The sequence below is a fragment of the Zosterops lateralis genome (assembly GCF_965231275.1).
Source record: "Zosterops lateralis genome assembly, chromosome: 17".
Taxonomy (NCBI): domain Eukaryota; kingdom Metazoa; phylum Chordata; class Aves; order Passeriformes; family Zosteropidae; genus Zosterops; species Zosterops lateralis.
The window spans coordinates 2,890,853-2,914,459 of NC_139777.1; the positions used below are offsets into that span (position 1 = coordinate 2,890,853).

General features: G+C 40.6%; 1 protein-coding gene across 1 annotated transcript in view; it reads right to left on the reverse strand.

The window, feature by feature from the left end:
* Window positions 1-731: 731 nt before the first annotated feature.
* IFT81 (intraflagellar transport 81) overlaps window positions 732-23,607 on the reverse strand; it is a 36,815-nt gene continuing 13,939 nt past the window's right edge. Inside the window, exons 8-18 of the mRNA XM_083874172.1 lie at window positions 22,855-23,018; window positions 20,862-20,957; window positions 18,959-19,105; window positions 11,352-11,501; window positions 10,298-10,426; window positions 9,151-9,240; window positions 8,140-8,226; window positions 6,751-6,822; window positions 6,576-6,661; window positions 3,064-3,109; window positions 732-2,138 (exon numbers count right to left, since the gene is read on the reverse strand). Coding sequence (XP_083730298.1) covers window positions 1,956-2,138; window positions 3,064-3,109; window positions 6,576-6,661; window positions 6,751-6,822; window positions 8,140-8,226; window positions 9,151-9,240; window positions 10,298-10,426; window positions 11,352-11,501; window positions 18,959-19,105; window positions 20,862-20,957; window positions 22,855-23,018 — 1,250 coding nt within the window. The 3' untranslated portion in view covers window positions 732-1,955. The remainder of the gene's footprint in view (window positions 2,139-3,063; window positions 3,110-6,575; window positions 6,662-6,750; window positions 6,823-8,139; window positions 8,227-9,150; window positions 9,241-10,297; window positions 10,427-11,351; window positions 11,502-18,958; window positions 19,106-20,861; window positions 20,958-22,854; window positions 23,019-23,607) is intronic.

A 23,607-nucleotide genomic window follows, 5' to 3' on the forward strand; every position in this document is an offset into this window, starting at 1 on the left:
GGTTAAAAGTTTTGACTTCAAGTCTATGAAATCCCCTTTCTCCCTGCCCTGTCTAGTGACTCTGAACCACAGGCCGATTCCTAAGTAACCTAAATGTCCATTTTTGGTGATTATCCCACGTTTTCAGCATGTCTCATATCTCCTTGTCTGTGTTATTTTACTATTGCTGTCAAGCCTTCAGCAAACGCCTCTATTGAAAGTCCAGGAATGGGACTGCCGTGGCTTTCCCAGCTCTGCAGCCCTGTGCAGGTGCTGTGTGGGAATGATGGCACAAAGGCAGGAGGCACAAAGCACCCAGGTGTCTCTGGAGATGGCTGTGCCCACCCCACACAGCCTGGCCTTTCCTGAGCTTCTCCCTGCCAGAGATTCCTTGCCTGCCTCACTAAACCCTGCAGCAATCAGCTCCTGGAGCAGGGGGTGGTGGCACAGCTTTACCTGTGCCTTCCTTCCACCCTGTGCCAGGGGGACACTGCTCTTTTCCCTGGCCTGGGGAGGGTCAGTGTGCAGCTGTTGGGAAAAACTATCTCCAGCTATTTGGCAGAGTGGGAGGGCTGGCAAGAGGATGTCCTGGGAGACCCACTCCTCACACTGTGAGCCCTTTGGAAGCTTCTCAAATAAATGTCATTAAATAACCCATTTTTCCTGTGGCCCAATCACCAACAATTTCCTTCTTTCACCTAAAAAATGTAGAAAAGAAGAATACCATGCAGTCAAAATGTAGTTTTGCCAGCTTTTATTTTAGTCCTGTTAACAAATATATTTAATGCAAAGGCAAACCAGGAACTCTATAATTACCATACTCTCTGGATATAGAAACCAGCAGAAGATCTCATAGTTAGGTATCAAAGAAAGCAAAATTACTTTTATATATCCTGAAAAAAGACATTCTACTTTAGGCAGGAAAAAACTATAAAAAACCCCACCATCCTATCTAGGAATCCAGTAAGCCAAAGGAGAGCAGCAGGAGTTCTGGCCCCACAGAATTATCTCTGTGCTGCTGATCTGTGACGGGGGCCAGGAGCTGCTCATCCGGAATGGTGACAAGTGAGGGACACTCTCAGTCCTCACCTCCATCCCTGTGCCCCTGGCTCAGCCCTGGGGCACCTCTGAGGGCAGGGACAGCTGCCTGTGGCTCCCAGCTCAGGGCTGCACTCCAGGGCAGATGCAAGAACCCCTGGGCCATATCTACGTCCATGGATAACCTCCAGCCCTGGGATGACCCTCTTTGTGTGTGTAATCCCTTTGGAATTACACTGTGCAGACAAAACAGCTCAAAACTCCTCCCTGAGGAAAGCTTCAGCAGAGCTCCCTTTACATTTTCACACCAGTAACTATCCAGTGAGAAAGGAGGTAAATTTGCAAGAAAAAAAAAAACCTTCTGTTAAAAACAACAATAGCAAAAGATAATGGGAAAAACTCAGAATCCAAGTGATTGTTCTCCAGGTAATCAGCTGAGCTCAACAGTGCAAGGAAAGAATGAGCAGGAGTGTTGGGGCCAGGCCGGCAGGGCCCTGCTCCTGCTGCCACACTGGGTGGCTAAGGACAATAGGGACAACAGGGCCAAGCCAGGAGGGCCACAATCATACAATATCAAATCACAGGCCCTGCAAAAATGTAACCTTATCAATAGGGAATGAGAGGCAGAGCAATTACGTGAATTTTCTATGACCCTGCAGAAGGATTTGTTTCCCTTTGATCTCCCTACAGATGCCGTGCCATTCCTGGCCTCATAAAACATGGATTTACGAGCAGGTTCACCCCAGTGCAGCCCTCCCAACAGCTTCCAACTATGGCACATTGTCACTGAGACTGTGGAGGAGTCTTCTTCCAGAGGAGTTCTTTGCTCTCTCTGTTTATGCACCAAAACCAAACCCATATAAAAGCTGTAGAATTGATGAAAGCAACATTATTTAACAAGAGTCTTCCTAATTCACGTGGGTATCAGAAGGAAGAATTCATAACACAAGCCTATCTTTACCTCCTTCCTGAATGATCTGACCAATGGCTGCTTGATTTTGTTGTTTCAGAAAACAATCTCTCTTACATTCCATTAATTGCTCGAAGTCCTGCCACATTTTCATTTGCTTCATATTCGACCCGTGACTTTCCCGTACAACTTTCTGTTTGTCTCGTAGTTTCTGTTAAAAATACAAAAAATATCAGGTTTCTGCAACAGCTCTACACCACAAAAGTTGCTCACATAAGCAGCATGGAATGACAGAGATTTTTATATGCTATGGAAATATTGTTTTGTTCATGTTAACACTCCCTGCACGTGCTAAAGGCATTAACACCTGAGACTTAGATCTTTGTATGGACTGACAACTATTTTCATGGTTTTTAACTGTCTAAATGTTAGTCTTATCTATTTGAGAACTTATGCTAAAAATCTGACATCATTTCCATGCAGAGCTCTTGCAGTATCAAGGTGCAACCCACAATCAGTTCATATCATAATACTCTAACATGAAATCAATGTTTTACAATTAAACCCCCTCCTGATTATTAACAGAGGCAGCCCAGACCTGTAAAAATCACTTAGACTGACTAAGAAAAGGAAATTAACAAAAGCTGTTTGGTGTGACTTGCTAAGCCCAGCCTCACCCCTGCTGATCTGAGCTTCAGACAAGATTAAAACTGGACAACTGCTTTTGTCTGACGCCGCTGATCCCCTGGCCTTTAGCAGCAGTGATAAGGGTGACAGGCTCAGAATTTATTGTCTTCAACAGGTTGCTTTATATACAACAGAAAATCTGAGCTGGCACAGTTCGTTATGCCCCCGTTTCAGGGTCTTATCCAAATGGTTTTCAGGGAATGTGCTGTCACATTGAGCTGTTTGCCTATCCCTTACAGCAGCTCATGCTATTCCCTGCAGGAAATCAAGCCCTGAGGAGGGAGCAGGATCCTTTTCCAGGGTATTAATTACCAATGCCAGCAGTGATGGAATTTTCTTTGTAGGCTGCACAATGCTTTTTATAAAAGACTGACCACAGCCTTTGGGAATAAGCCCCACAAAAATACAAACTGTACAATGGCTGTACAAGGTAAAAGCCTCATTCTTACCTTCCCAAGGTTTTCTTGATCAAGGATTATTCGTGTATACTGTTCCCTAAAGGAAACATTAAATGATTTTATCATGATTTGGTTCTATGTAATAGGACAGAATAATGATGCAAACATGGAAAATGATGGAAATATTTGGAGGTTCATAAATGAGATAGAAGAGAAAACACAGAAAAAAATGTTTTTGGCACTGGACATCACATCCTTTGATAGGAAGGATCAGATCTCCTTGTCTCAGCTGTGCAGCTGGGAAAAGTGATACTGGTTAAAGTCTCTTACATTTTTGAAGCAGGCATGATCACTGCTCCTTCCAGCCTGAGGGCAACAGATGAGATCCTGATCCTTTATGTAATTGATTTATTCTGGTGACATCCTGAGGGGAGTCACAGCCTCACTTGTATGAGTGTCAGAGTTTACAGACCCCCCTTAATTGCTGTGAATGCAGCATTGGAATGAGTGGGAAAGTCCAGGAATGAGGGGCAATGGCATTTCAGCCCAGGCCTGACAAGTCCAGTGAGTGCAGTGGCAATGCTGCACGTTCCTCTCCCAGAAAACAGCCCTCACATTTCGGGGCCTAAGCACAGGCTGAGAAGTGTTAATGCTGACAATCAGCATGGAAAGCCCTGGCTGTACCAAGTGGCCACATCACTCTGCCATACTCAAAGCTGACACATGACCCCTGACAGTAAAATATGCAAACCACAACAGCACCGTCCACAGACAGTACAGAGACTTACCTTTAGCTTTTCTGAAAAGTGACAATAGGGAAAAAAAAACGTGCACTGAGCCACTTGGAAGAAAAATCAATTATATTTTGTGTGTAATTATTACATTCTTCTGGTGTGAGGATCAGCTAGTGGAATTCAAAATAACCCAGCTCATTTAAAGATCTTTCCAAACTGCTCAGGGTAGATGATCTCTCCGTAAAGAAATCCTGATTTCCAGAGAGAAATGTCAGCCTTCATGCCAGACTCTGAAATTTTCCTGGAGTGTGAGAGCAGCTCTGTGGACCCAAAGCACCATGTTCCCTTATTCCTTCTCTTTCTCCCAAGAACTCCAGGACTTTGACTGGAGCACTTGGGCCTGGGCCCAGCTGGTCCTGCCTCCACAGGACTAGAGCTGGATCACTTCAGGATCTCTTGCTCTTGGACAATCCAAGCCAAAACAGATCTGAGCTGTGCTGAGGCTGCTCCACATGCTGTGCTGTCCCACTGATCCCAACAATCCTCACCCAACTGGAGGTGAGGCTGAAGCTGCTTCTTTGCCCTGGCACAAAGCATGTGTTCTCACACATTTGGCCTCCAGAACACCCTGGGGTTTTTTAAAAGTAGAGTTTTCAAAGTAATCATCAGAATATTTTGTCTTTCCTAGTAAGTTTTTCTTTACTATTTATAATGATGACTGGAAAGAATGTAACTTAATAACTTTGTTAAAAACCCCACAACTTTCTATTTTTAGAAAAGAAAATTAACTTTTCACATTCCTAACAAGTGACTCCACGGAACAGAGAGTTTATATTCAATAAAGAGGGTCTGAATTGAGACATTTTTTGTTCAATACGTTGTTAGGAAAGTGCGATTCTATTTATGGTTCATTTTTACTCCGTTTACATTCCAGTTCTTGCTGAAAAATACATTCAGGTTCTAAAGGGATGTCTAGAGAGAAATGTCATCGTCTCATTTTATATTTTGCTAAGATGTCTCTATTGAACTTTGCTGTAACTCATTGAAATGAGACAGCTCTGTGACCTCTTAGAAAGGTCAGAACTGTGGCTGGTCCCTGTGGGAGGATAATTTCCAGAGTCGGGAAGTGAAATGGGGACAGCACAGAGGGGTAACAGCCTGTTCACATTCCCTCACCATACCTGGGATTGCATGGCTGGGCTCTGCTCCATCCCAGCACTGGGCTCTGATGGCTGCTCCGTGTGAATCCCCACATCCTGGATGTCCAATTCCCAAGGATTTGAGTTGCAGTGAACCAACCTGAGCTCCCACTCCCTCCTGGCTGACACTGCTGCCTCAGCTGCCTCTCATCTTCATGAATATTCACATCATCACTAAGGTTTTATCTGTTCAGCCTTCTGCTTAATTGTGCTGTTTCATCTTTCCTTCATTAGATAAATGTTTATTTCCTACAGCCTTCCATTATTTTGTGAGATGGAGAAGAGCCCTCTCAGCCTCCATCACCTTCTCTCTCCTCGTCCTTCTCTTCTCCCTCCCCAAAGTTTGTAGTTTTGATTCTTTGCTTACTCTTACTTTCCTACACTCTTTACTACACAGTGTTTGAACTTCCCCATGGCTCACATCCTTGCAGAAGGTCTCTGTGATGGATTTTACTCTGGTCCTTCCCTTCCTGATGATCTCTGCCTCCTGTTCTAGACATGGAGATGCAGCTCCACCGGTACCAGTGTAAGGGGCTTCAGGAAGGCTCTGATGATTCTCCTGAGAGAATCTCTGGAGTTTTCTCACTGTTTGACACATTTCCCATCAATGGCCACAAAACTGAGCCAACAAAAATTTTAAACATGTTTTGATAAATGTTTTCATGACTGGGAAATACTGTGGTGGGAAAGCAAAGACCACCTTGTATAATTACTGACACCAACTGGATTATTTTGTTGACAACAAAGATCTGAGATATACTTTTCTGGAAAACAGAATTTCTACTTCATGCAATATTTTGAAACTTCACACAACTAATTATGAAGAATAAGCCCTGAGTATTTTGACACTTTTACCAGCTGGAAATTATAAATGTTTTGTATTTTCTTGATGCCTAATTTTGAAACAGTTTGTTGACTGTTGCCTGAATTTTGTTTCAGCTTTTACAGTGTATTAGAAGATTGAACATACACAAAATTTTCAACAGGATACTTTTACAAAAATATTTAGTTAAGTTACACTTAGTTGAGTGTAAAAAATCTCTACGACATGGTAACGTTTAGACTTCTTAGCACAGATAATGAATCCAAAATATCTCATTCTCAGAAAACATTTCCATCTTTGGCAGGAAAAATTTCTATTTAAAATAGAAAACTATACCAAAAATAATCAGCAGCTCAATTTATAGTATTTCCTGTTTCTCTCCCTGCCAGTCAAAGGCAAAGGGTCCTGAAAAGAGTCATGGGATGAAGGAAGTGGCTTTTTACTGGAGTCAGTGAAACTGAGGGTAAGGATGGAGGTTCATGGGATGGTGCAGAACCATTCTCAGAGTGCGGGGCTGCCAGTTAAAGCCTATCCTGGGCTGAGAATCTCCAGTGGGCCGGGCAAATCTCCTGGTATGTCTGAGAGAACTTGTACATTTACAGCAGTATAGGCTGGAATCCGAGATGCTTATTTTTAGATTATTATAGCGTTGCTAAATTTATCAGGTGAACTCCTCCAGCCCAAATGCCAATGAGAAAATTCCTGAATTCAGCCTCAGTTTGTGCATCTCCTACAAGTCACCCCAAGGGGAGAGAACCCTCACAAGGGGAGAGAATTCTCCCCAGGGGAGTGCCCTGCCCTGCTCACCGAACTGCCCTGCGCCGCTCCTGAGGGTCTGGGGACATGTAGGCCTTCATTTCCTCCTTGGCACGCTGCAGCTGGATCTCCAGATTCTGTAAAGAAATAGATCACTTCAATATATAGATGGGGGTATGTATTATAGTTGCCAGTTCATTTCACAGTGAACAATTTGTGCTCTCACCCTTTTCATGCAGTTAATGTAACGGTAGTTGCTCTCTTCCTGGGCAGACTCCTCAAGAAGCCCTTTTACTTCCTGTGGGAAAAGAGTAAGATTCCAAAGGACATGGTGACTGCAAGTTCACAGGAGATGCCCTGTGTTGCATGATAATTAGTAATAATAATAATAATAATAGTAATCCTGAATTGATAATTTCTCAAATGTTTATATATTTTAGGCTTCTCACAAATCTCTTTTAGACTGAAAGACAAGTGAGTGGTTTTAGATTTACAGTTTCAGTCACAGTCAGACATGCAAAATGGCTGTTAACAGGTTTTTTTTATTAATGCCTGACTTCTAACAGACACTTCAGCAGTGCTGCCAAGACTCCTGTTCCTCAGCACATCTGAAGTGCCAGGCACAGCTGTGAACAAGCATTTCCTGGAATACATCTGCAAAGTGCATGTTAGGAGCTACAGACAAGCCAATAGTATGTTAATCACCAATCAATAATTATATGGAGGAGTCTGGAGATAGTGGGTTGCTCTTATTTCTAAAGGGTCCATTCCCAAAAAACTTCTTGATCCCAATGAAATTCCTGTACACATTCCAGGCTGCACAGCATTTGCAATTCCAGAGCTCTGTCACTGTGATTTTTCAGACCATCAGCTGGAAAACTGAATTCTAACAGTTCAACTCATGTCCAGCTCAGTCAGCGGATGTGATTGTCACCACGTGGTAGAAAATGACTAAGAGTTGTCTGCCAAGAAGAAAAGCCTTGATTGCTGTTGTAAAATAGTTCCTTTGGAAGATCCATTTCATACCAGGTCCATCTGGTATGAAGGACCCCACAAAGGAACTTTTAGAGCAGGAAAGTAACTGTTTATCTATCCACCCACACTTTAAAGGTACTCCCTGTTTACCTTGCAGTATATTCTCCTGAGGGCGAGGCCCTGAGAAACCAAGCCCAGTCCAAATTCACAGGAGTGATGGAATGAGACAAAGCAGGAATACAAAACAGTCCCGTTTAATGAAGTCTCCTCGCCACCAGTTTCAGTCATTAATTATCCACTGAATTTGTTGCTAATGCAGTGAAACTGCTAACTGCATATAAAGATTTGTCTTGATCAATTAATCTTTATTTTATGGTCAAAATCTTCCCTAGCAGACACTGTCCAGGGCAGCAGGATTTCTGGCAGATGCACGTCCTTGCTGATCAGAGCTGGATGAAGCACCCTGAGTCCATGTGCTGCTGTTCAGGACCTGTGTGACTGCAGCCACAGCAGTTTCAGGCATGACCTGTGGGTCACACTGACTCACTGACTGGATTTGTACTTTCCACATCCCAAGGGAGGGCAGGGAAACACTGTACCACAGAATTAATCCCTGTGCAGGAGCCCAGCCCCACTTCACCTGCTCCAGCGCCGAGCGATTGGTCTCCAACCCGGCCACACAACTGTCGTACTGGATTTTCTTCTCATCACGTTCTTGAGTTAATTCCTTGATGAAAAGGGCAAAAAGGCACATCAATGAAACCTTCCTTTGACTGGTATGTGACACTCAGGCCCCTCACACAGCAGCCCCAGCTCCTGGCACGCTCAGGAGTGTGACTCTCACTGGCACAGGGCTGTGGTTAGAAAGCCACCAACCCCCTCACATTCTGGGGATCAGAGAGAAGGAAATTCCCTCTCTACTCTGACAGGGTAATAAGGCTGTGTTTGCAAGAAGAAAGAACAAATAATTATAAAAATAGGCATTAGGAAAGGATCAGTATAAGTTCTCCCTATGAAAAGCCAGATTTGCAATTGTGCACAATCAACCCCTTTGCTGGATTTCATCTGCTGACACTTTGAATGGAACTATTAAAAGTAGGTTTTTCTGGAAATTTCATTGATAGATAAATGCACCGGTTTATTTAATTCCATGGTAATGAGCCAACTTATGGCAGCTGCAGACCCAGAAACCTTTTTTTCCCCAGCTCTCTACAAAATTTTGAAAACAAATGGACAAATTTTTCAGTGCCATAGACTAATGCAGGAATTAGATCAATGTAGCCAACATTTGGATGAGAAGTTATCTGCAATCCACTCAGAGAGGACAGTGTTGAAATACAGAAATAGCTTTGCAACTAATCTGAAAACTAACTTTGCTTTGGGTCTCAACGATGACTTTTCACATTTTCCCCTGATGTAGTAATTTTTAAAATTGCTATAAAGGACTGAATTTTGTGCCTGCACTGTCAGCTTTTACAAATCCCAACCTTTAGCACGTTGCCTGCTGCAAACACTGTTGACACATTCTGCTATTTCCAGCTTTCCCTCAGAGTTGATCATGTCCTTGTAGAGCACTTCAGATATCTGTAAATTGGATTTATTTGGGGGTTTGACTCGATTTACACAGAAAGAGAGCAGTGTTCCTACAAACCTGGCAGTTCTGACGCAGCTGCCTCAGCTCTTTGATGACAGGAGCGAGGCTTGCCTTCTTCTCTGTCACCATGGCATTCAGTTTCTTCACCTGAGAAAGGGACAAAATTATATTCATTAACTCTATGACCCTAATTGGATGGTTATGTAATTAGGAATGAGAAAAGAAAGTGAAGTAAACCAAAAATATGGAGATAGAAAATGTGTGATGAAACCTTAATGATACAACTGAAGTTGAGGCCGAATTAGGAAAGGGGAAAAGCCCATCTGGCAATGGGGTCATTCCCATAAATGAGGCAAATTCTGCTCCCATTGTTCCAACTGAGAACATCCCAAAGAAGTCCAGGGCACTGCCCATGCACAGAGGGGGCTCAGAGAAAGAAAGAAATCCTTAAGAAAACAAATACACTTGCATAGGTGAAACAAAACTTGAAAATGCTAAAACTGAGTCACTTTGACATATTTAGACTGAAAATTCAAATTGCATCCACCTTTCTGTTTGAGAGTAATTCTATTTTAGTTACACAATTTTCTTTTAAAAGTGCCCTAATGAGTTAAAAATATGCTATTTTGCTTTTTGCTCTCATATAATATTTTTATATTAGAAATTCAAGTTGTTTCTTGCTTCTATGGCCACGTGGGCAGGTAGATTATAATATGACAGTTCTAAGGGCAATTGAAAATCAGGCTGTAAAGAAAAAGACAAGCTATTTAGCTCTTTAAGCATATTAAGTATCTTTTCAACACATGCTTAACTCCAGTGATTTACAAACATTTTAGAAAAAGCCTCCATTATAGATTCAAACCATTTGTCTCTTTCAAATAATATGTCAAATAAGAACAAATGTGAAACCACTTCTGAAATCATAAAAAACGTAAAAAATGAAAGACAAGAAGATTTGATATCCCTAAAATTTCTGAAGGGAAGAAAAGAAGGATTTATTTGTAGGATTTTAAAGAAAAGAAATGCACATTTTAGTAAACTTTGTCAAGATTATCTTTGCAGGTGTATTTGTTAAAAATATTTTTATATAAACAGAGATTAAAGGAAAATTAGAAACCCAAGCAAAACTATTAAATTGGGTTTTATATGCTGAGGAACCAGATACTCAGACTGAAGAAATGCAATAATTTAAGACAAAAATCACCATTTCAGACATGTTATCTAATGTCTGGCCTTTCACTTCATCCATTTCACTCTTCACTGCAGAGACTCTTTCCAGCTCCTCCTGGGTGTAGCTGTATCCAGAGATTCCTTTCTTCTCCTCAATTGCTTGCTGCAGACACAAACAAAAAATGCTGGATGTGAGTCCATTACCCAAGAAATTCCTTCTTGGAGCCAAATATTGTGAAGAAGTGAAAAGGGTAAGTACTGAAATTAATTTATTTTATTAATCAATATATTATAATTAATCTAGCTTCCAGAAAAGTAGATTTTATCTCGTGCCTGAACAGCAGGACAATAAAAACCCTCTGTAAATACAGTATTTTGTCATCCAATGCTCCATGAAGTGAACAGAGAGTTTCACAGAGTAAAGTGGGCTGGAGGTCAAGCTCTGAAGAATTTCAATGTGTAAAATCTGTCTGCTTGATCAGAAGATGCAGCTAATTATTTTGTACAGTATTTTGGTAACAAGAATACAGGGATTGGAAGAAAATACCACAGAGTGTTCCTGCATTTGGGATGCTTACAGTTACCCAGAGTAGAAATCCTTCTGCTGCTGTTCTGGCTTAGGGAAGATTCATCCAGTTTTAAATTTAAATGCATTTTCTTCTAAATATTCTGGGGTCAGAATGTTTTCTTCTTGCCTGCTCTTTCTTTAAATACTATTCTTATATATTTTACAGCAGTAACTTGGATCTTTTTTGCTGCTGGTCATTCTCTAAGCCCTCACTACATCTATGGATACCAAAAAGTAATTTAAGCATCCAGCCTTGCCCTAAGCAGCATTTGTACAGATTTACAAAATCAGGGTCAGGCCCCTCAGTCTAAAAAGAAGCTGCAGACCAGTCCTGATGGACACCAAGTACAGCAGCCTCAGAGCTAACAGACAAAAATACCTTTTATACCCCAATGGCTCCTTCAGCCAGGGCAGCAGGAGCTGAGGGTGAGAATTAAAAGTAATCCCAGCAGCATCCCCATGATCCTGAGGCTGTTCCCAGGGCAGGGAGGGCAAGGGGAACAGCACAAGCTCCAGTTACCAACTGCTGCTGAATGGCCTCGTGGCGCTGCCTCAGGAGCTCCTCGGTCCTCTGCAGGATCCCGTACTCCGCCGTGATTTCTGCTATTTCCAGCCGCTTCTTCTTGTAAAAGGTGTTCTTGCTCCGGAGCTTGCTCACGTACTGCTTGAACTGAGGGGAGAGAGCAGGGACTCACTTCACTTACAGCAAAGCAGGGCCTTAGCACAGCATCAAATGGAATTATCCTCTTTGTCCTGCACATCGAACATGAAGTGTTTAGAACACAGGGCTGGAATTTGGGATTCCCAAGATCTATTTATTTTCAGCTCTGCGTTTGTTCACTGAGTGAGATCGAGGGAAGCAGCTCCTTTGCTTTCTGTCCCAGCTCAGTCATTTGCAGGCCTGAGATCATTCCCTTCTGCTTGCCACCCTCTGACAGCTGGAAAAGTAAATTTTCCTCGCAAAACGTTATGGGAGTCATGGATAATAAAAACTTAATGCAACAGTAATTTGCACTTGTAACAGCCCCAGCTCTGCAGACCAAAACATGATCACAGACAGCAGAAAAATTGGAAGGGAAGAGGACATGGGAAAAGATTTTTTTTTTTTTTTTTTAATATTCTCAGTAGTTAAAACTTGTTCTCTTTCCTTACTCCTGCAGACCTAGATGATATTGCTAGCTAAGTTTTCAAACCCAGGAAAATAAAAGCAGAGTCCTTGTATAGAAACAGAGAAATGCAATATCTATTTCACTCAAAATCTAAAGCAATGGAGAATTTATATTTTTATTAAAGACTTAGTAAAATAATTAAAAAATCTTTACAGTCCAACAGCTTAGCTAATTTACAATTGGACCTGGGTGTGTTCAATTTGTAACACAAGTACCAAGGCTTGAAACAAACAGGTAAGATTCTTCTGTGCTTTAACGTTTTCCATCTGTTGAGCAGTCTCAGCTCTTATTCTTGGATTTTACATGAGAGCTACATGGTAAATGCCAGTCACAGCTCAAAAAATGCACTCAGATCCAGAGATGGAAAGCAAATAAAATTTTTGAGAGTAAATGATGTAAGAACAGGGCTTCAGAATGCTCCTGGATGAGGAGGCGTTCAGTGTGTGCAGGGAGCACAGACCAGGCAGCCCCAGGAGGAAAATTAATCCCACTCCCACTGATACAGGTTTGAAATTTAAACATAAAATAACTTAAATTTCAAAATTTACATTAATTTTTCTTTTTTGCGAAATTATCCCTCTCCCTTCTACAGAATAAATCCAAACCCCCAATGTGACCACAGGCTAAGAACCCCCAGAGTAACTGTATGTTCTATAAAAAGTGTCCTGGGCAAAATGCCCACAATGAAATCAACCCTGTTCATCTGCCATCCTGTGCAATATCTAGGCCAAAGCTGCCTCTCTCTTGCTACGCTCCAGAACTATTTTTAAAGCCAAAAGCTATAAACGTTTTTGGTGAAAGAACAAACCCACAAATTACTCAATGTGCTCTATGCAGATTGGCCTCTGTGAGGCTTTGGGATAACATCCTACATCCTGCTACTACCCAGGACAAGGATACCCAAGGTCACCTGAGCCTCTAGCACATTTAAGACAGTAGCACCAAATTCATTCCATTTCATAGCAAGTTCAATCACATCCTCTTTGTTAATACAAAAGACTTCTCTTTTTTCTTTTTTTCTTTAATTGCTTAGATGATACCAAGCTTTCTGTGATTTCCAAGTGATTACAGAAGTAAAAATACAATCTCTCCAACCAACTGAGTAAAATCTACGGGAATCACAGTCATCTGTCTTGATCCTTGAGACATTTCAGTTGACCAGTGGAATATAATAAAGAATGAGGTAAAGGATTAAACTCAATATGTGACCACACAGAGCTATCAAATCTGAACCATCTTCTGTCAGTGTATCCCAGTATGAAAAGCAAACTATAATTCTCTTCACTTTTAAGGTCTTGAAAATAGCTCGAGTGGGAGGTGGGGTATTTGCATATTCAGTATTCAAAGCATAATGTATTTTACAATGGAAGTCAAAGGATCTTGTTGATTAACGAGCCAATTCCACCACTGTTCTATTATTAGTTGATTAACTTAGGACTATGTAATACAAATTTCATCCCAAATGAACTACAAGTTGCTCAGAGTGACAAGTGAAATCTGTTCCTTTTAGGAGGTGGATGTCAGCACAATTTCTGGCTTTTTAAAGCAATCTTAACCTTTCACATAGCTTTTATTGCAGCAAACAAGGTAAAACAGATATAAAAGCAGTAGGAAAGTGATCATCTGTGTAGAAAATCAATCAATAATTTGGCAAAATCTTCAAAAGACCTGATTTACTCCAAGGGCAGCACAGATTAGCCCCTGAAAATCTCACTGACTGAAGGCTCCTTTAGATCCGGGGCCAAGTTCTGAGCTGGAGCTCTTAGATTTGACTCCACTTAAATCAGCAGCTTGTAGGAATCTTACAGCAAAATTAGGGCTTCTTCAGCCTAAAAGCTGAGAGTCATTCCATGGGTTTCCAAAAATTAAAAAAAAATATAAAATACCAATGTTTTCCTCTGTGTGAGCATTGCTTCTGAAGCTTTATACACATCATGTGTACATGAGAAATCAATGCCACAAAACACTGCATTTTACTGTGGTGAAAGGTCTTTTCAATAATTCGAATAGTTCACAGAGAAATAACATTGTTTGGCCACAGCACTTTCAAGTTAAGTAACCAAAGGAATCCACTTCTGGGCAGCAGCATTTTCCCATAGACCAAGGCAACTGCTCCCTGTGTCCAAACTCAGCAGGCTCATCCTGTGGAATTCCCATGGATCTGCCTGTGCAGTGATGTTCCAGTCAAGGCCATATCCACCAGTAGCTTTTCTTTCTCAAGCAATTTAACACAAGCAGTTATTTCAGCTTCAAAGATTAAATGACTGGACAAGAACCAAGTGCTGGCACTAAGGGAGCAGTGGAAGCAAACCAGCCTGGAGCCTGTGTCAGCCGAGTCAGAGCCCCTGGAGACACAAAAACCATCCAAGAGAAAAGCAAGCAAAGATTCTGCTTTTTCACTTGGCTATTTTTATGGATGACTGTAACATAACAAGCATGGAATGCAGATTATGGAACACATTGAATGAAAACAGGACTTTGATTTCTCATATAACACAGGTATGCACCATCCCTGGGCAGATTTCCTGGATTATGCTCCATTTTTATTGGAAGAATCCAGCAATGCACCAACTTCATGCTTCTCCATTTATACCAATGGTTGGTATCACCAAACTCAATCTCTCCACACTTGGTGAAGGGATTACTATAATAGTTCTAAATAAAAATCCAATCAGGGATGTTGAAATGGCTTCTCCAGGGGGATTCAGAGCCTGGCAGGTCATCTCCCTCCAGGGAAGGACATCAGCCTGGTGACCGCTGTGGTCAGAACTGGGAGCAGAGCCCAGCTCCTCTATCAGCCTTGTCTTTTCACTACAAGCTTCTCACCTCATCTCCTTTAACCTCACATTTGCCCCAGGAGAAGTTTTCACAAGGTTCTTATGCCACGATTATCATGAAAGGAGAAAATGGATAAAGCTTGTTTTCTGCAAAGAACAAATCCCAGATAAATCGCTCGCTTTGGAGTCAAATCTTTTTAAATGGTATTTTCTGGATTAATGCAGCAATTTGATTGTGTTATTGTAAGCAAAATATTCTTCATACAAAAGTACTACAGAAAACAAAGTATTAATCATAAAAAGTGTTTTTTTGTGAAACACATAATTAAAAAAGGTTCCAAATAAAAAAATTACTTAAGAAAATTATTTCCATAAACACAACAATTGCAGAATATCTTAGCTGACTATATCTATTTTCATTAAGAACTGAGGAACAGATGTTTTAATTTCTAACTAGACTAATTAATGGGATACAGACTGTCCAAACTATTAAAATCAGTTAGGAAAAGTTCCTGAACATGACAGGTTTTCCTTTTTTTTTTTTTTCTAAGAGGCTCTAAATTTAAGCTAGTACAGCAAGTGTTGGACAGAGTTAATAACTCAGACACAGAAGGACAAGCTTATAAAAGATAAAAGCAGTAGAACCTCAGTCTAATAAAATGAAAGTATCCTACAGCCTGCTCATGGCACAGCTCAGCCAGGAAAACTCTTCCTTAGCATCTTCCAGGAGTGCTTGCTTCTGGTCAGGCAAGAAGTATTAAAACAGCCATTAGTAATACTTCAAATCAATCCAAATATTTATAATGAAACCCCATTTTAAGTGCTCAGGGAAGATGCACAGATCAATGAGATCCAGGATTTATCCATGGCAAGGGGTGCTGAGGGAGTGCTCAGCTCTGGGAGATTTCCTTGAATCTCTACATATGTTTGGTTCAGGTGACAGGGAACTTCCCACAGCAAAAATCTGGCAGATTCAGGTGGATCAACAGTTTTTGGGGAAAAGTGGCAAGATCTTGGTGTGAGGCTGTTTTCTCTATTTGCAAATGGAAACATTTGCCTTGTTTTCCCAGGGACAGGTAGGCATGGATGAGCATTTGTATGGAAAAAAGATTAAACTCCTTAAGTAAATGCACGAGCAAACCTCACACACATGTGGATAAAGTGAGAGGACTTCCCATGCCCTGTTCTCAAATCCAGACTAATTCCCACTCCTGCAGCTCAGCAGAGCTCTGAGACGACTCCCAGCCTTCCTGGGGTCCTGTGCTGAACTCTGGAAAGTACAATGGGTTGTGTAAAGGGCTAAAAATATCCCAGCTTTACCTAGGATCACTTGTAACTGAACCATCCAGCATTCCAAGTGTCAACATGTGATTCCCTAATTTTCAGGATCTGACAGCTGCAGTGAGGAGCTGCCAACTGTGCCCCCTGCACACTGCACTTTGATTGAAGTACTTAAAAGGACTTCATAATCCCCAAAGCAGACAATTTATTCCTGCTTTTTTGTGTTTGATGTAAGTGAATCGGTTCTTCCCTGCTGTTTCTCCTGAGTTCTATCCAGGTGTACAACCTCTCAAACCCAGTGGAATGCTTTTTGTGACTATGGAAGAAAGCAAAAAACACCAGCACCTAAAAACCTAAGCCAGGCCTGACCTTTTGGTGAATGAAGGGCTAAAACCACCTCAATTGGAGATCCAAATGCTGGTTTGGAAGCACGAGGTAGGAAGGTGCTGGTTCTTCCATTGCCAAGTCTTGAAAGTGCCATGGGATGTAACAGGACAGAGCAAAGTGAGACAAAGCAAAGATTAGAAATGCTGGGTATAGGAGAAAAACAATGCTTTGATTTAACTAGCACTTGGATAGGATTAAAAAATCCATTGAAATTTAAGACATCAAAGCTATTTGTTAAAACCCTCTCTTTCTGCCTTTTTAAAAATGGAGGACCTAAGTGTCAAATGTGTGACTGGAAGAGGAAAGTGTAAGGAAGCTCTTGGCTGTCAGAGTGTGAAGTGAAGGTTGAATGGACAAACTCCTCCTGTCCCCATGAACTGCAGCACTGACTCACCACCACATTAATCACCATTTCCTTTGCTATTGGCTCAAAGCTGGAGCAGCAGAGCACTGAACCAGAAAATACAAATCCTAAAGCAGAATATCCCAAACAAACCTGCAGCAGGAGCTTGGCTGGGAGTGAGGAACCCAGACTTTCACTGGGGAGGGAGAACCTCCTCCTGCCACTTTTGCTTCATCACCTCTTCCCTGCCAGCCCTGGCTCATCTCAGCCCCACTCTGAGGCAGGACTGGCTCTGTGCATTTGCCATGGACTTTGAGGAGATGCAGAATCTACATCACCAAAGGCCCTGTTGCAGCAATTTTGGCAGCAGATATTTACAAATAATTAAATATCACTGTCTCCACCTTCCAGATGAGGAAACCACGACCTTTGAAACAGAAGTGATCAAAACCCATCAAGAATTCAAATCCTTTCCTAGTCTTTAGGCACAGGAAACACCCTTTATACTGCTTTGCACTGTTGCCTGTGAGTACCACTGCACTTTACCTAAGGAAGTAATAAACATGAACAGGACATGGATTTATACATTGGCTTCCTTGCCAGTACACATTCCTTGCAGAAAGTATTTTACAAACCAGGAAATGCTTCTTATGAAAAGACAAACACTTCTGATTTTAAGCCAGTGGGTTTTTTTTCCAAATTTCTCAGTCATTTATCCTTCACTCTGCAAAATGAAGACTTGAAAATACTTTAAAAATCAAAAGCAGAACATATTTGAATAAAAGAAATGCAGGTCATGTCCAAAACAGATCTTGTCCTTTTTCTGTCTTGAGCCACTTCCCTGTGTCAGACAATTAACTTGAGTTTTTCATTACTAAGCCTTTTACAAGGTTATGAGGTTTCCTTCCTACCCAGTTCTCCTCAAATTTCTATGGATCAGTTTCTTGTCTCCTGAAGAATAGGCACAATTATTTCTTACCTTACAGTTCCTGTGCAGATAATGTAAAACATATGCTGCTGTCTTCATAATACATTCTTGTTGATTAATTAAACACTTCTTTCCATCACATGTCACGAAACACAAATTGTCAGCTTTCTGCTTTTAGTTTTTGCTTAAAAACTTGTCAAAGACTCCAGCAATGTGCCCACTGGAGCTGAAAACCTTGGAGTGGAGAGAAATCTAATGCAGTGGGTTCCTTATTATTGCCACCAAGGGAAAGGGTACAGTGTGTGATGGGAAGAGAAACCAACATCTTCATTTTCCACGTCTCTGTGCCATTACTCCCACCTGAACTCCTCATCCACACTTTCAGACTCTTTTAAAAGTAGCAGATTTTGTGGAGCAGCCACGTCCTATGGGATTAGGAAGGGAGTTCCTTCTAAAAAGGGTGTTCCCTGGTTTAGTAGTATGTAAAAAAAAGCACAAAAACAAAGAACAAGCAAGCAAAGAGTGTGTGCCTCTGGCTAAATGATGGCAGTGCAAAGACAATACATGAGAGAATGATATTAACTCAGAGAATGATGCACATAAAATCCACTCTGCCTGTGAGTTCCCATAGCAAGATTCTTCCCAACTGGGAAAAATCACTGGCTGAAGAAAAGTCAATTTATTTTGCTGACAAACCAATACCAATCTGCAGCTCCCTTATTCTTTGCAAACTTCTGAAGCAGAAAAAGCTGCTTTGAGAAGTACAGCTGCAAATCTCACTGTGCCTGGGCCACACTGTCTGTGCCAGTCAAAGTTGGTGTTGCAGCTGAGCTTCAGGAGGGTCTGGGAAATTTGGGTTTTAAGTAAAAACTTCTGTGGGTAATAAATACCACAGGACTAATTGCATCTCTGATAATCACTGGTATTATGCTTTATAATCATCCCGACTTTTTATATTATTTATAATCATCCCGACTTTTTATATTATTTATAATCCTATTGACCTCTGTGGTTAGTTATTCACCATCACACCACTGTGATGATATTGCCATTATTTGGGCTGGAATGTTAATACAGCCCAATACTGAGTCCTTGCATAGTTTGCAATGGATTAGGTACAGTGTCAATAAAATAAATTAATAATTTGAAAATATTAATACCTTGTATTGTATACCTTGCAATGGATTAGGCACAATGTGAATTAGAGAAATTAATAATCTGAAAATAGCTACAAATCCCTACCTCATCCTCAGTCAGGACTTCGGAGCCTTCCAGCCCGTGGGCCTGGCTGCTCTTCTGCTCCCTCAGCTTCTCCAGGCTGGACAACTCTTCCTTGGCAGCCTGAAGCTCTTCTGCCTTGGCTTCTTTTTTCCGGGAAATTATAGAAGCCTGCAAGATCATTAACGTAAAAATTGCCTTGTTTAATCAGGAGAAAAATGATTTTTAGATAAAATGTATAAATTATATACAGCAGGTTAAACCACAACCTCATTGAAGTTGGCTGCAGCATCCCAACTTTCTCCAGTATGGATGAGGTTTCCAGCACAGCCTTTTTGCCCAGATTCAAGCTGATATATTTTACATTTTAGATTTACATTTCTTCACCTCATTTTTTCATTTTCATTGAGGAAAAAGGCAGGCATTTTAGCTGCTCCATTTCTTCTGCTTAGTCCTTCTTGGTGCATATGTAAGATACACCAACATGGCTTAACTGCAAAGTTATCCAAGATTTCACAAATGTCATAATACAGATTTTTATAACTCCAACCTACTCCAACCTACAGAAATATGTTACACTAAAGCAGAACCGAGCCACTAAATCTTGGCAAATAGCTAGAAGATGATGAATAAAGCAATAAAGCACAGAAATAGTGTAGATTACAGATTATTTCTTCTTTTTTCTAAGTCTAGAAGATAAAGCACTTAAAAAATAATATTTTATACAAGACTGAATATTTAATAGTACCTGAGTTTTGAGCAGAACAGATTTGGAAACATAAGTATACATTAGTTCAAGGATTTTTTTTAAAAAAGCATTTTTCTCTTGCCAAAGTATCCTGCTGAAAAATACTCTAAAATAACACAACACATTCATTTAGATGCAGGTGCAGAAATTTGAGGCATGGCTGGTTTCTTCAAGTGAAAGGAAAAACTTACAAAAAAATGAAGCCAAAACACAGCAGCTTTCTCACACTCAGCTGAGAGGACCAGCTTTCTCCCTAAATAAATCTCCACCAGAATTGTGCTGGGGTGGGAGCTCAGCTCTTTGCTGCACGAGGTGTCTGTGGTGACAAATCAGGGGGACAACAGAGCTGATTATTTTGTGAAATAGAACCCAGGTCCTGGCAGAAGAAAGCAAAGAGCTCCACAGGCTCTGAGCTCCCAGCAGCAACCTCAGCTCCTCCTTGGTCCCAGCACATTCCAGAGCAGGATTTTCTCTCAGGAAGAGCATCTCTTCCAAAATAAAAGGATGTGACTGAACTGCAGTATCTTATCCTCATTTCTTCCCTCCCACTGATGCATTTTACTTAAGCCTTTCTATTTCTCATGCCATCACCATAAGCATCAAGCTGAAGATCTGCCATAAAATCAGCAGTGGTGCAGGTTGTCTGGGAAAGGAATCGCTCAGGTTCCTGCGTAAAAAAAAAATCTCAGAGTTCATAAATCCTTTTTATAACTTGGGAATTTACTAAGACTGGACCAGACAGCCTATTTTATAGCAAGATTATTTTACAGCCTCAGGATGAGAAATCAAAGAATTCCTTCTTAAGAGATGCAAAGGAGAAAAATGGCATTTGGTCCAACACAAGGAAGGCACAGAGCTGCAGCAGGCAGCCCTCATGCTGCCTCACAAGAATCCATCCACAGCTGGAACTTTACCAAAATAGCTCCTGCAAAATGCCCCTTCCAGAACTGCTGTGATGCAAGGACAGCACTCAAAACATTCTAAAAGCAACGTTTGACTCAGCCCTAAACATACATATGTTCAACAGCTCTTTATTTTCCCTTTGATCTCCATTATTATGTATTTCTACTGAGGATGCTAGATAAATCAAAGGAAAAAAATCAGCATGTAAACCAATCAGTGACTGATTTTTTTTTTTTTCTCCTGCTTCTGCTTAAACCACATTTTGTTCCTTCTTACCTGCTGGCGATACATGGAGAATTTACTATCAGTTGGCTCATATGTGATCATCCTTTTCTCAATAAGCTGATTCATTTGGGCATTGACTTCATCTAGCTGCAAGACAGAGTGAAAAACTAAGGAAACAGTGCTTGGTGTCTTTGTCTCCTCCAAGAATTAAATGCTTTGCAACCCAGATTTACAATCCAGCCAGTTCCTTTTTTTAAAAACAGAGAAACAGACCCAAAAAGCTCTGTGAGTCATTAAGTATTGGCCAGGAAGAGGCTGTTTTTGGATTTCCAGTTCTGTGCCTTTATGATAAGGCAGAACCATGACGTTGGCCCTGAAAATGAAGTAAACTGGTGCATGTGCAGAGAAAATGCAGTGAGTTGGTACAGAAAAAAGAAACTGCCGCATACTGAGTGAAAAATGTCATTTTATTGACATGAACTAAAATTCCCTTTCATTCAACCATTTAACAGAAGTTCAAAGGGAAGCAACATCCACGTGCTTGGAAAACTGAGAATCTCAAAGAAATTGTTCAACAGGATTAAAAATACTCTTAACACCTGGGAAAAAACCCAACTCTCCCATGAATTCTATTCTATTAGTGCCAGAACAGGCTTCAATTTGAAAATGGTGTAAGAATTCCCTTCTGTGAATAAATTCCTAGATTTTATATTATAAAATGCATGGTGGAAACATGCTTGGTGCAGTTCAGCTCCTTTTTAAGGCACTGAGATAATAAAAAGCCAACTTAAAAAAAAAAAAAAAAAAAAAAAAAAAAAAAAAAAAAAGCTGCCTAAGGCCAGGCTGTGATAACAGCCAAGTGTATGACATGTTTTTATTATCTTTCAAGAAGAAGATACTTCCAAAATATAACAAATCAAAGGTTACATCATGGAGAAAGAGGGAAAAACTTTAAAGCTTTTTAAATATTGCGATAAACCCAACAACCCTCTTGGAAAAAATGTGCAAAACAGGGTTTCAAACATGCCTGAAAGACATAACTGCAGCCACAAATATTGTTTTGATTAGAGGAACTAATCTAGGAAAGCAGAGGCTGAATCACAGAGCTGGTTTATTATTTCAGCCCTAATCTGCCATTTATTAATGCTGTCATCCCTTAAGATGGATACTCTGTTTCCTCATGATCTCTATTTCATGGCAAAGCCTCAGCTGGAAATCCCAGGGGCATTAAACTGGTAAGAGAAGACATTTAGGATGTAGGATTGCTCTTCTTCCCTCTAACGTTGGTGTAAATCTTTCTCATTATCATCAATAGAAATACTAATAATTAGCATTCCTCTAAATTCTTCTAGGACATAATATTTCGTATTTAATCTTTTATTTAGGATTATGTAAATAAGAAAACTTCATTGAGTTAATATATAAATGTACTTCTGTGGCAACAAACCCCTCTGCACATTCTGGATATATCTGACAATTAAGGGTTTTTCTATGACTATTTGCTTTTAACTTATGAAAACGCCTGGAAAGGCAAATCAAGTGTTTGATGCCCAAATTTTCTTTGGTCTTAAAAACTAAACCAAACAATGCAGGGCTCTTCCAAACACTGAGGAGTTCTGAGCCACTGCACATGGATTAAGGCATCATCTTGTGAGGATACATCCCCCAGGGAATGCTGTTCCCTCCAGAAGCTCTGGATGTGTTGGCATAAACCCCCCCAATGGCAGGGAGAGTTTCAAACAAGAAGAAAAATCAGCCTTTTAGTGCTGAATTAACACCATTTCCTCAATAGCACCTAAGGATATGTTTGGGTTTGGGGTTTGGGGTTGGTTTACTCGTGTCTCTTTTGTGGGTATTTAAAAAAACTTTATCAGAGAGTTTGCACTCAGTGATTGAGACACTTTTGATTTTACAACTGAGGGGATGCTGCTTTGGGAATGGAACATTTTCTCCAGGATATGAAGCAGGGATAAGAACACTGCAGAGTCCAGGAAGCTCAGACCATGCTACAGAACACAAATGAAGAGTGACCTTGGTTCCTCACCTCACTTTGCAGTGCAGTGAGATCAGCTTGAGTCATGGCTGGCTCTGCAACCACCTTTTCTAAGTAATACACTGAAGTCTTTTTACTTTCCACCTCTCCGGGGATTTTTTCAGTTACCAGGTAGGAATTGAAATTTATCTCCTCTTCTAGTTTCTTCATTAAACCTTAAAAACAAATTAAATCAGTGAGTGTCTATAAAAGCAACGTAGCAGATAATTAAGTTTGATTTCCCCAACACATTAAAGTATTTAGCAGCTGATTACAATAACAACAGCACAACATTTGAGTCTTCTTTTCAGTGCTCAGAGAAAGGGGGAGTTACTTGATTTAAATTTTTAATCTGGATCTTAAACAATATAAGAGGATTTATTATGCACCTCTATCTCTAACATGTAACTATCAGCTCCTTGAGAGACTCTTCTCATTAATAATAAGTAAACCTCTCTCACATGAAACTCCAGCTGAATCAGATACAGAATTCAACACACACCACTGATATAAACAGCCATTGAACCTTTATCTGTAGAAAAATCTTAATTTGGCCTAGCTCAGTTGATAGATTTATTATATCCTTGGAGATTCGTGCTTAAATTAAATCTTTTTTTTTTTCCTATCTGGCATTTAAAAAGGCCTTTAAATGGGCAAAGTTTAATGTATGCCTACTCTAAGGGTACTTTACATTGCTGAAACACAGATTGCCTCCCTGTAAAGATTTCTTCTTGAAAGAATAAACATTTAATCTCAGGACAGTTT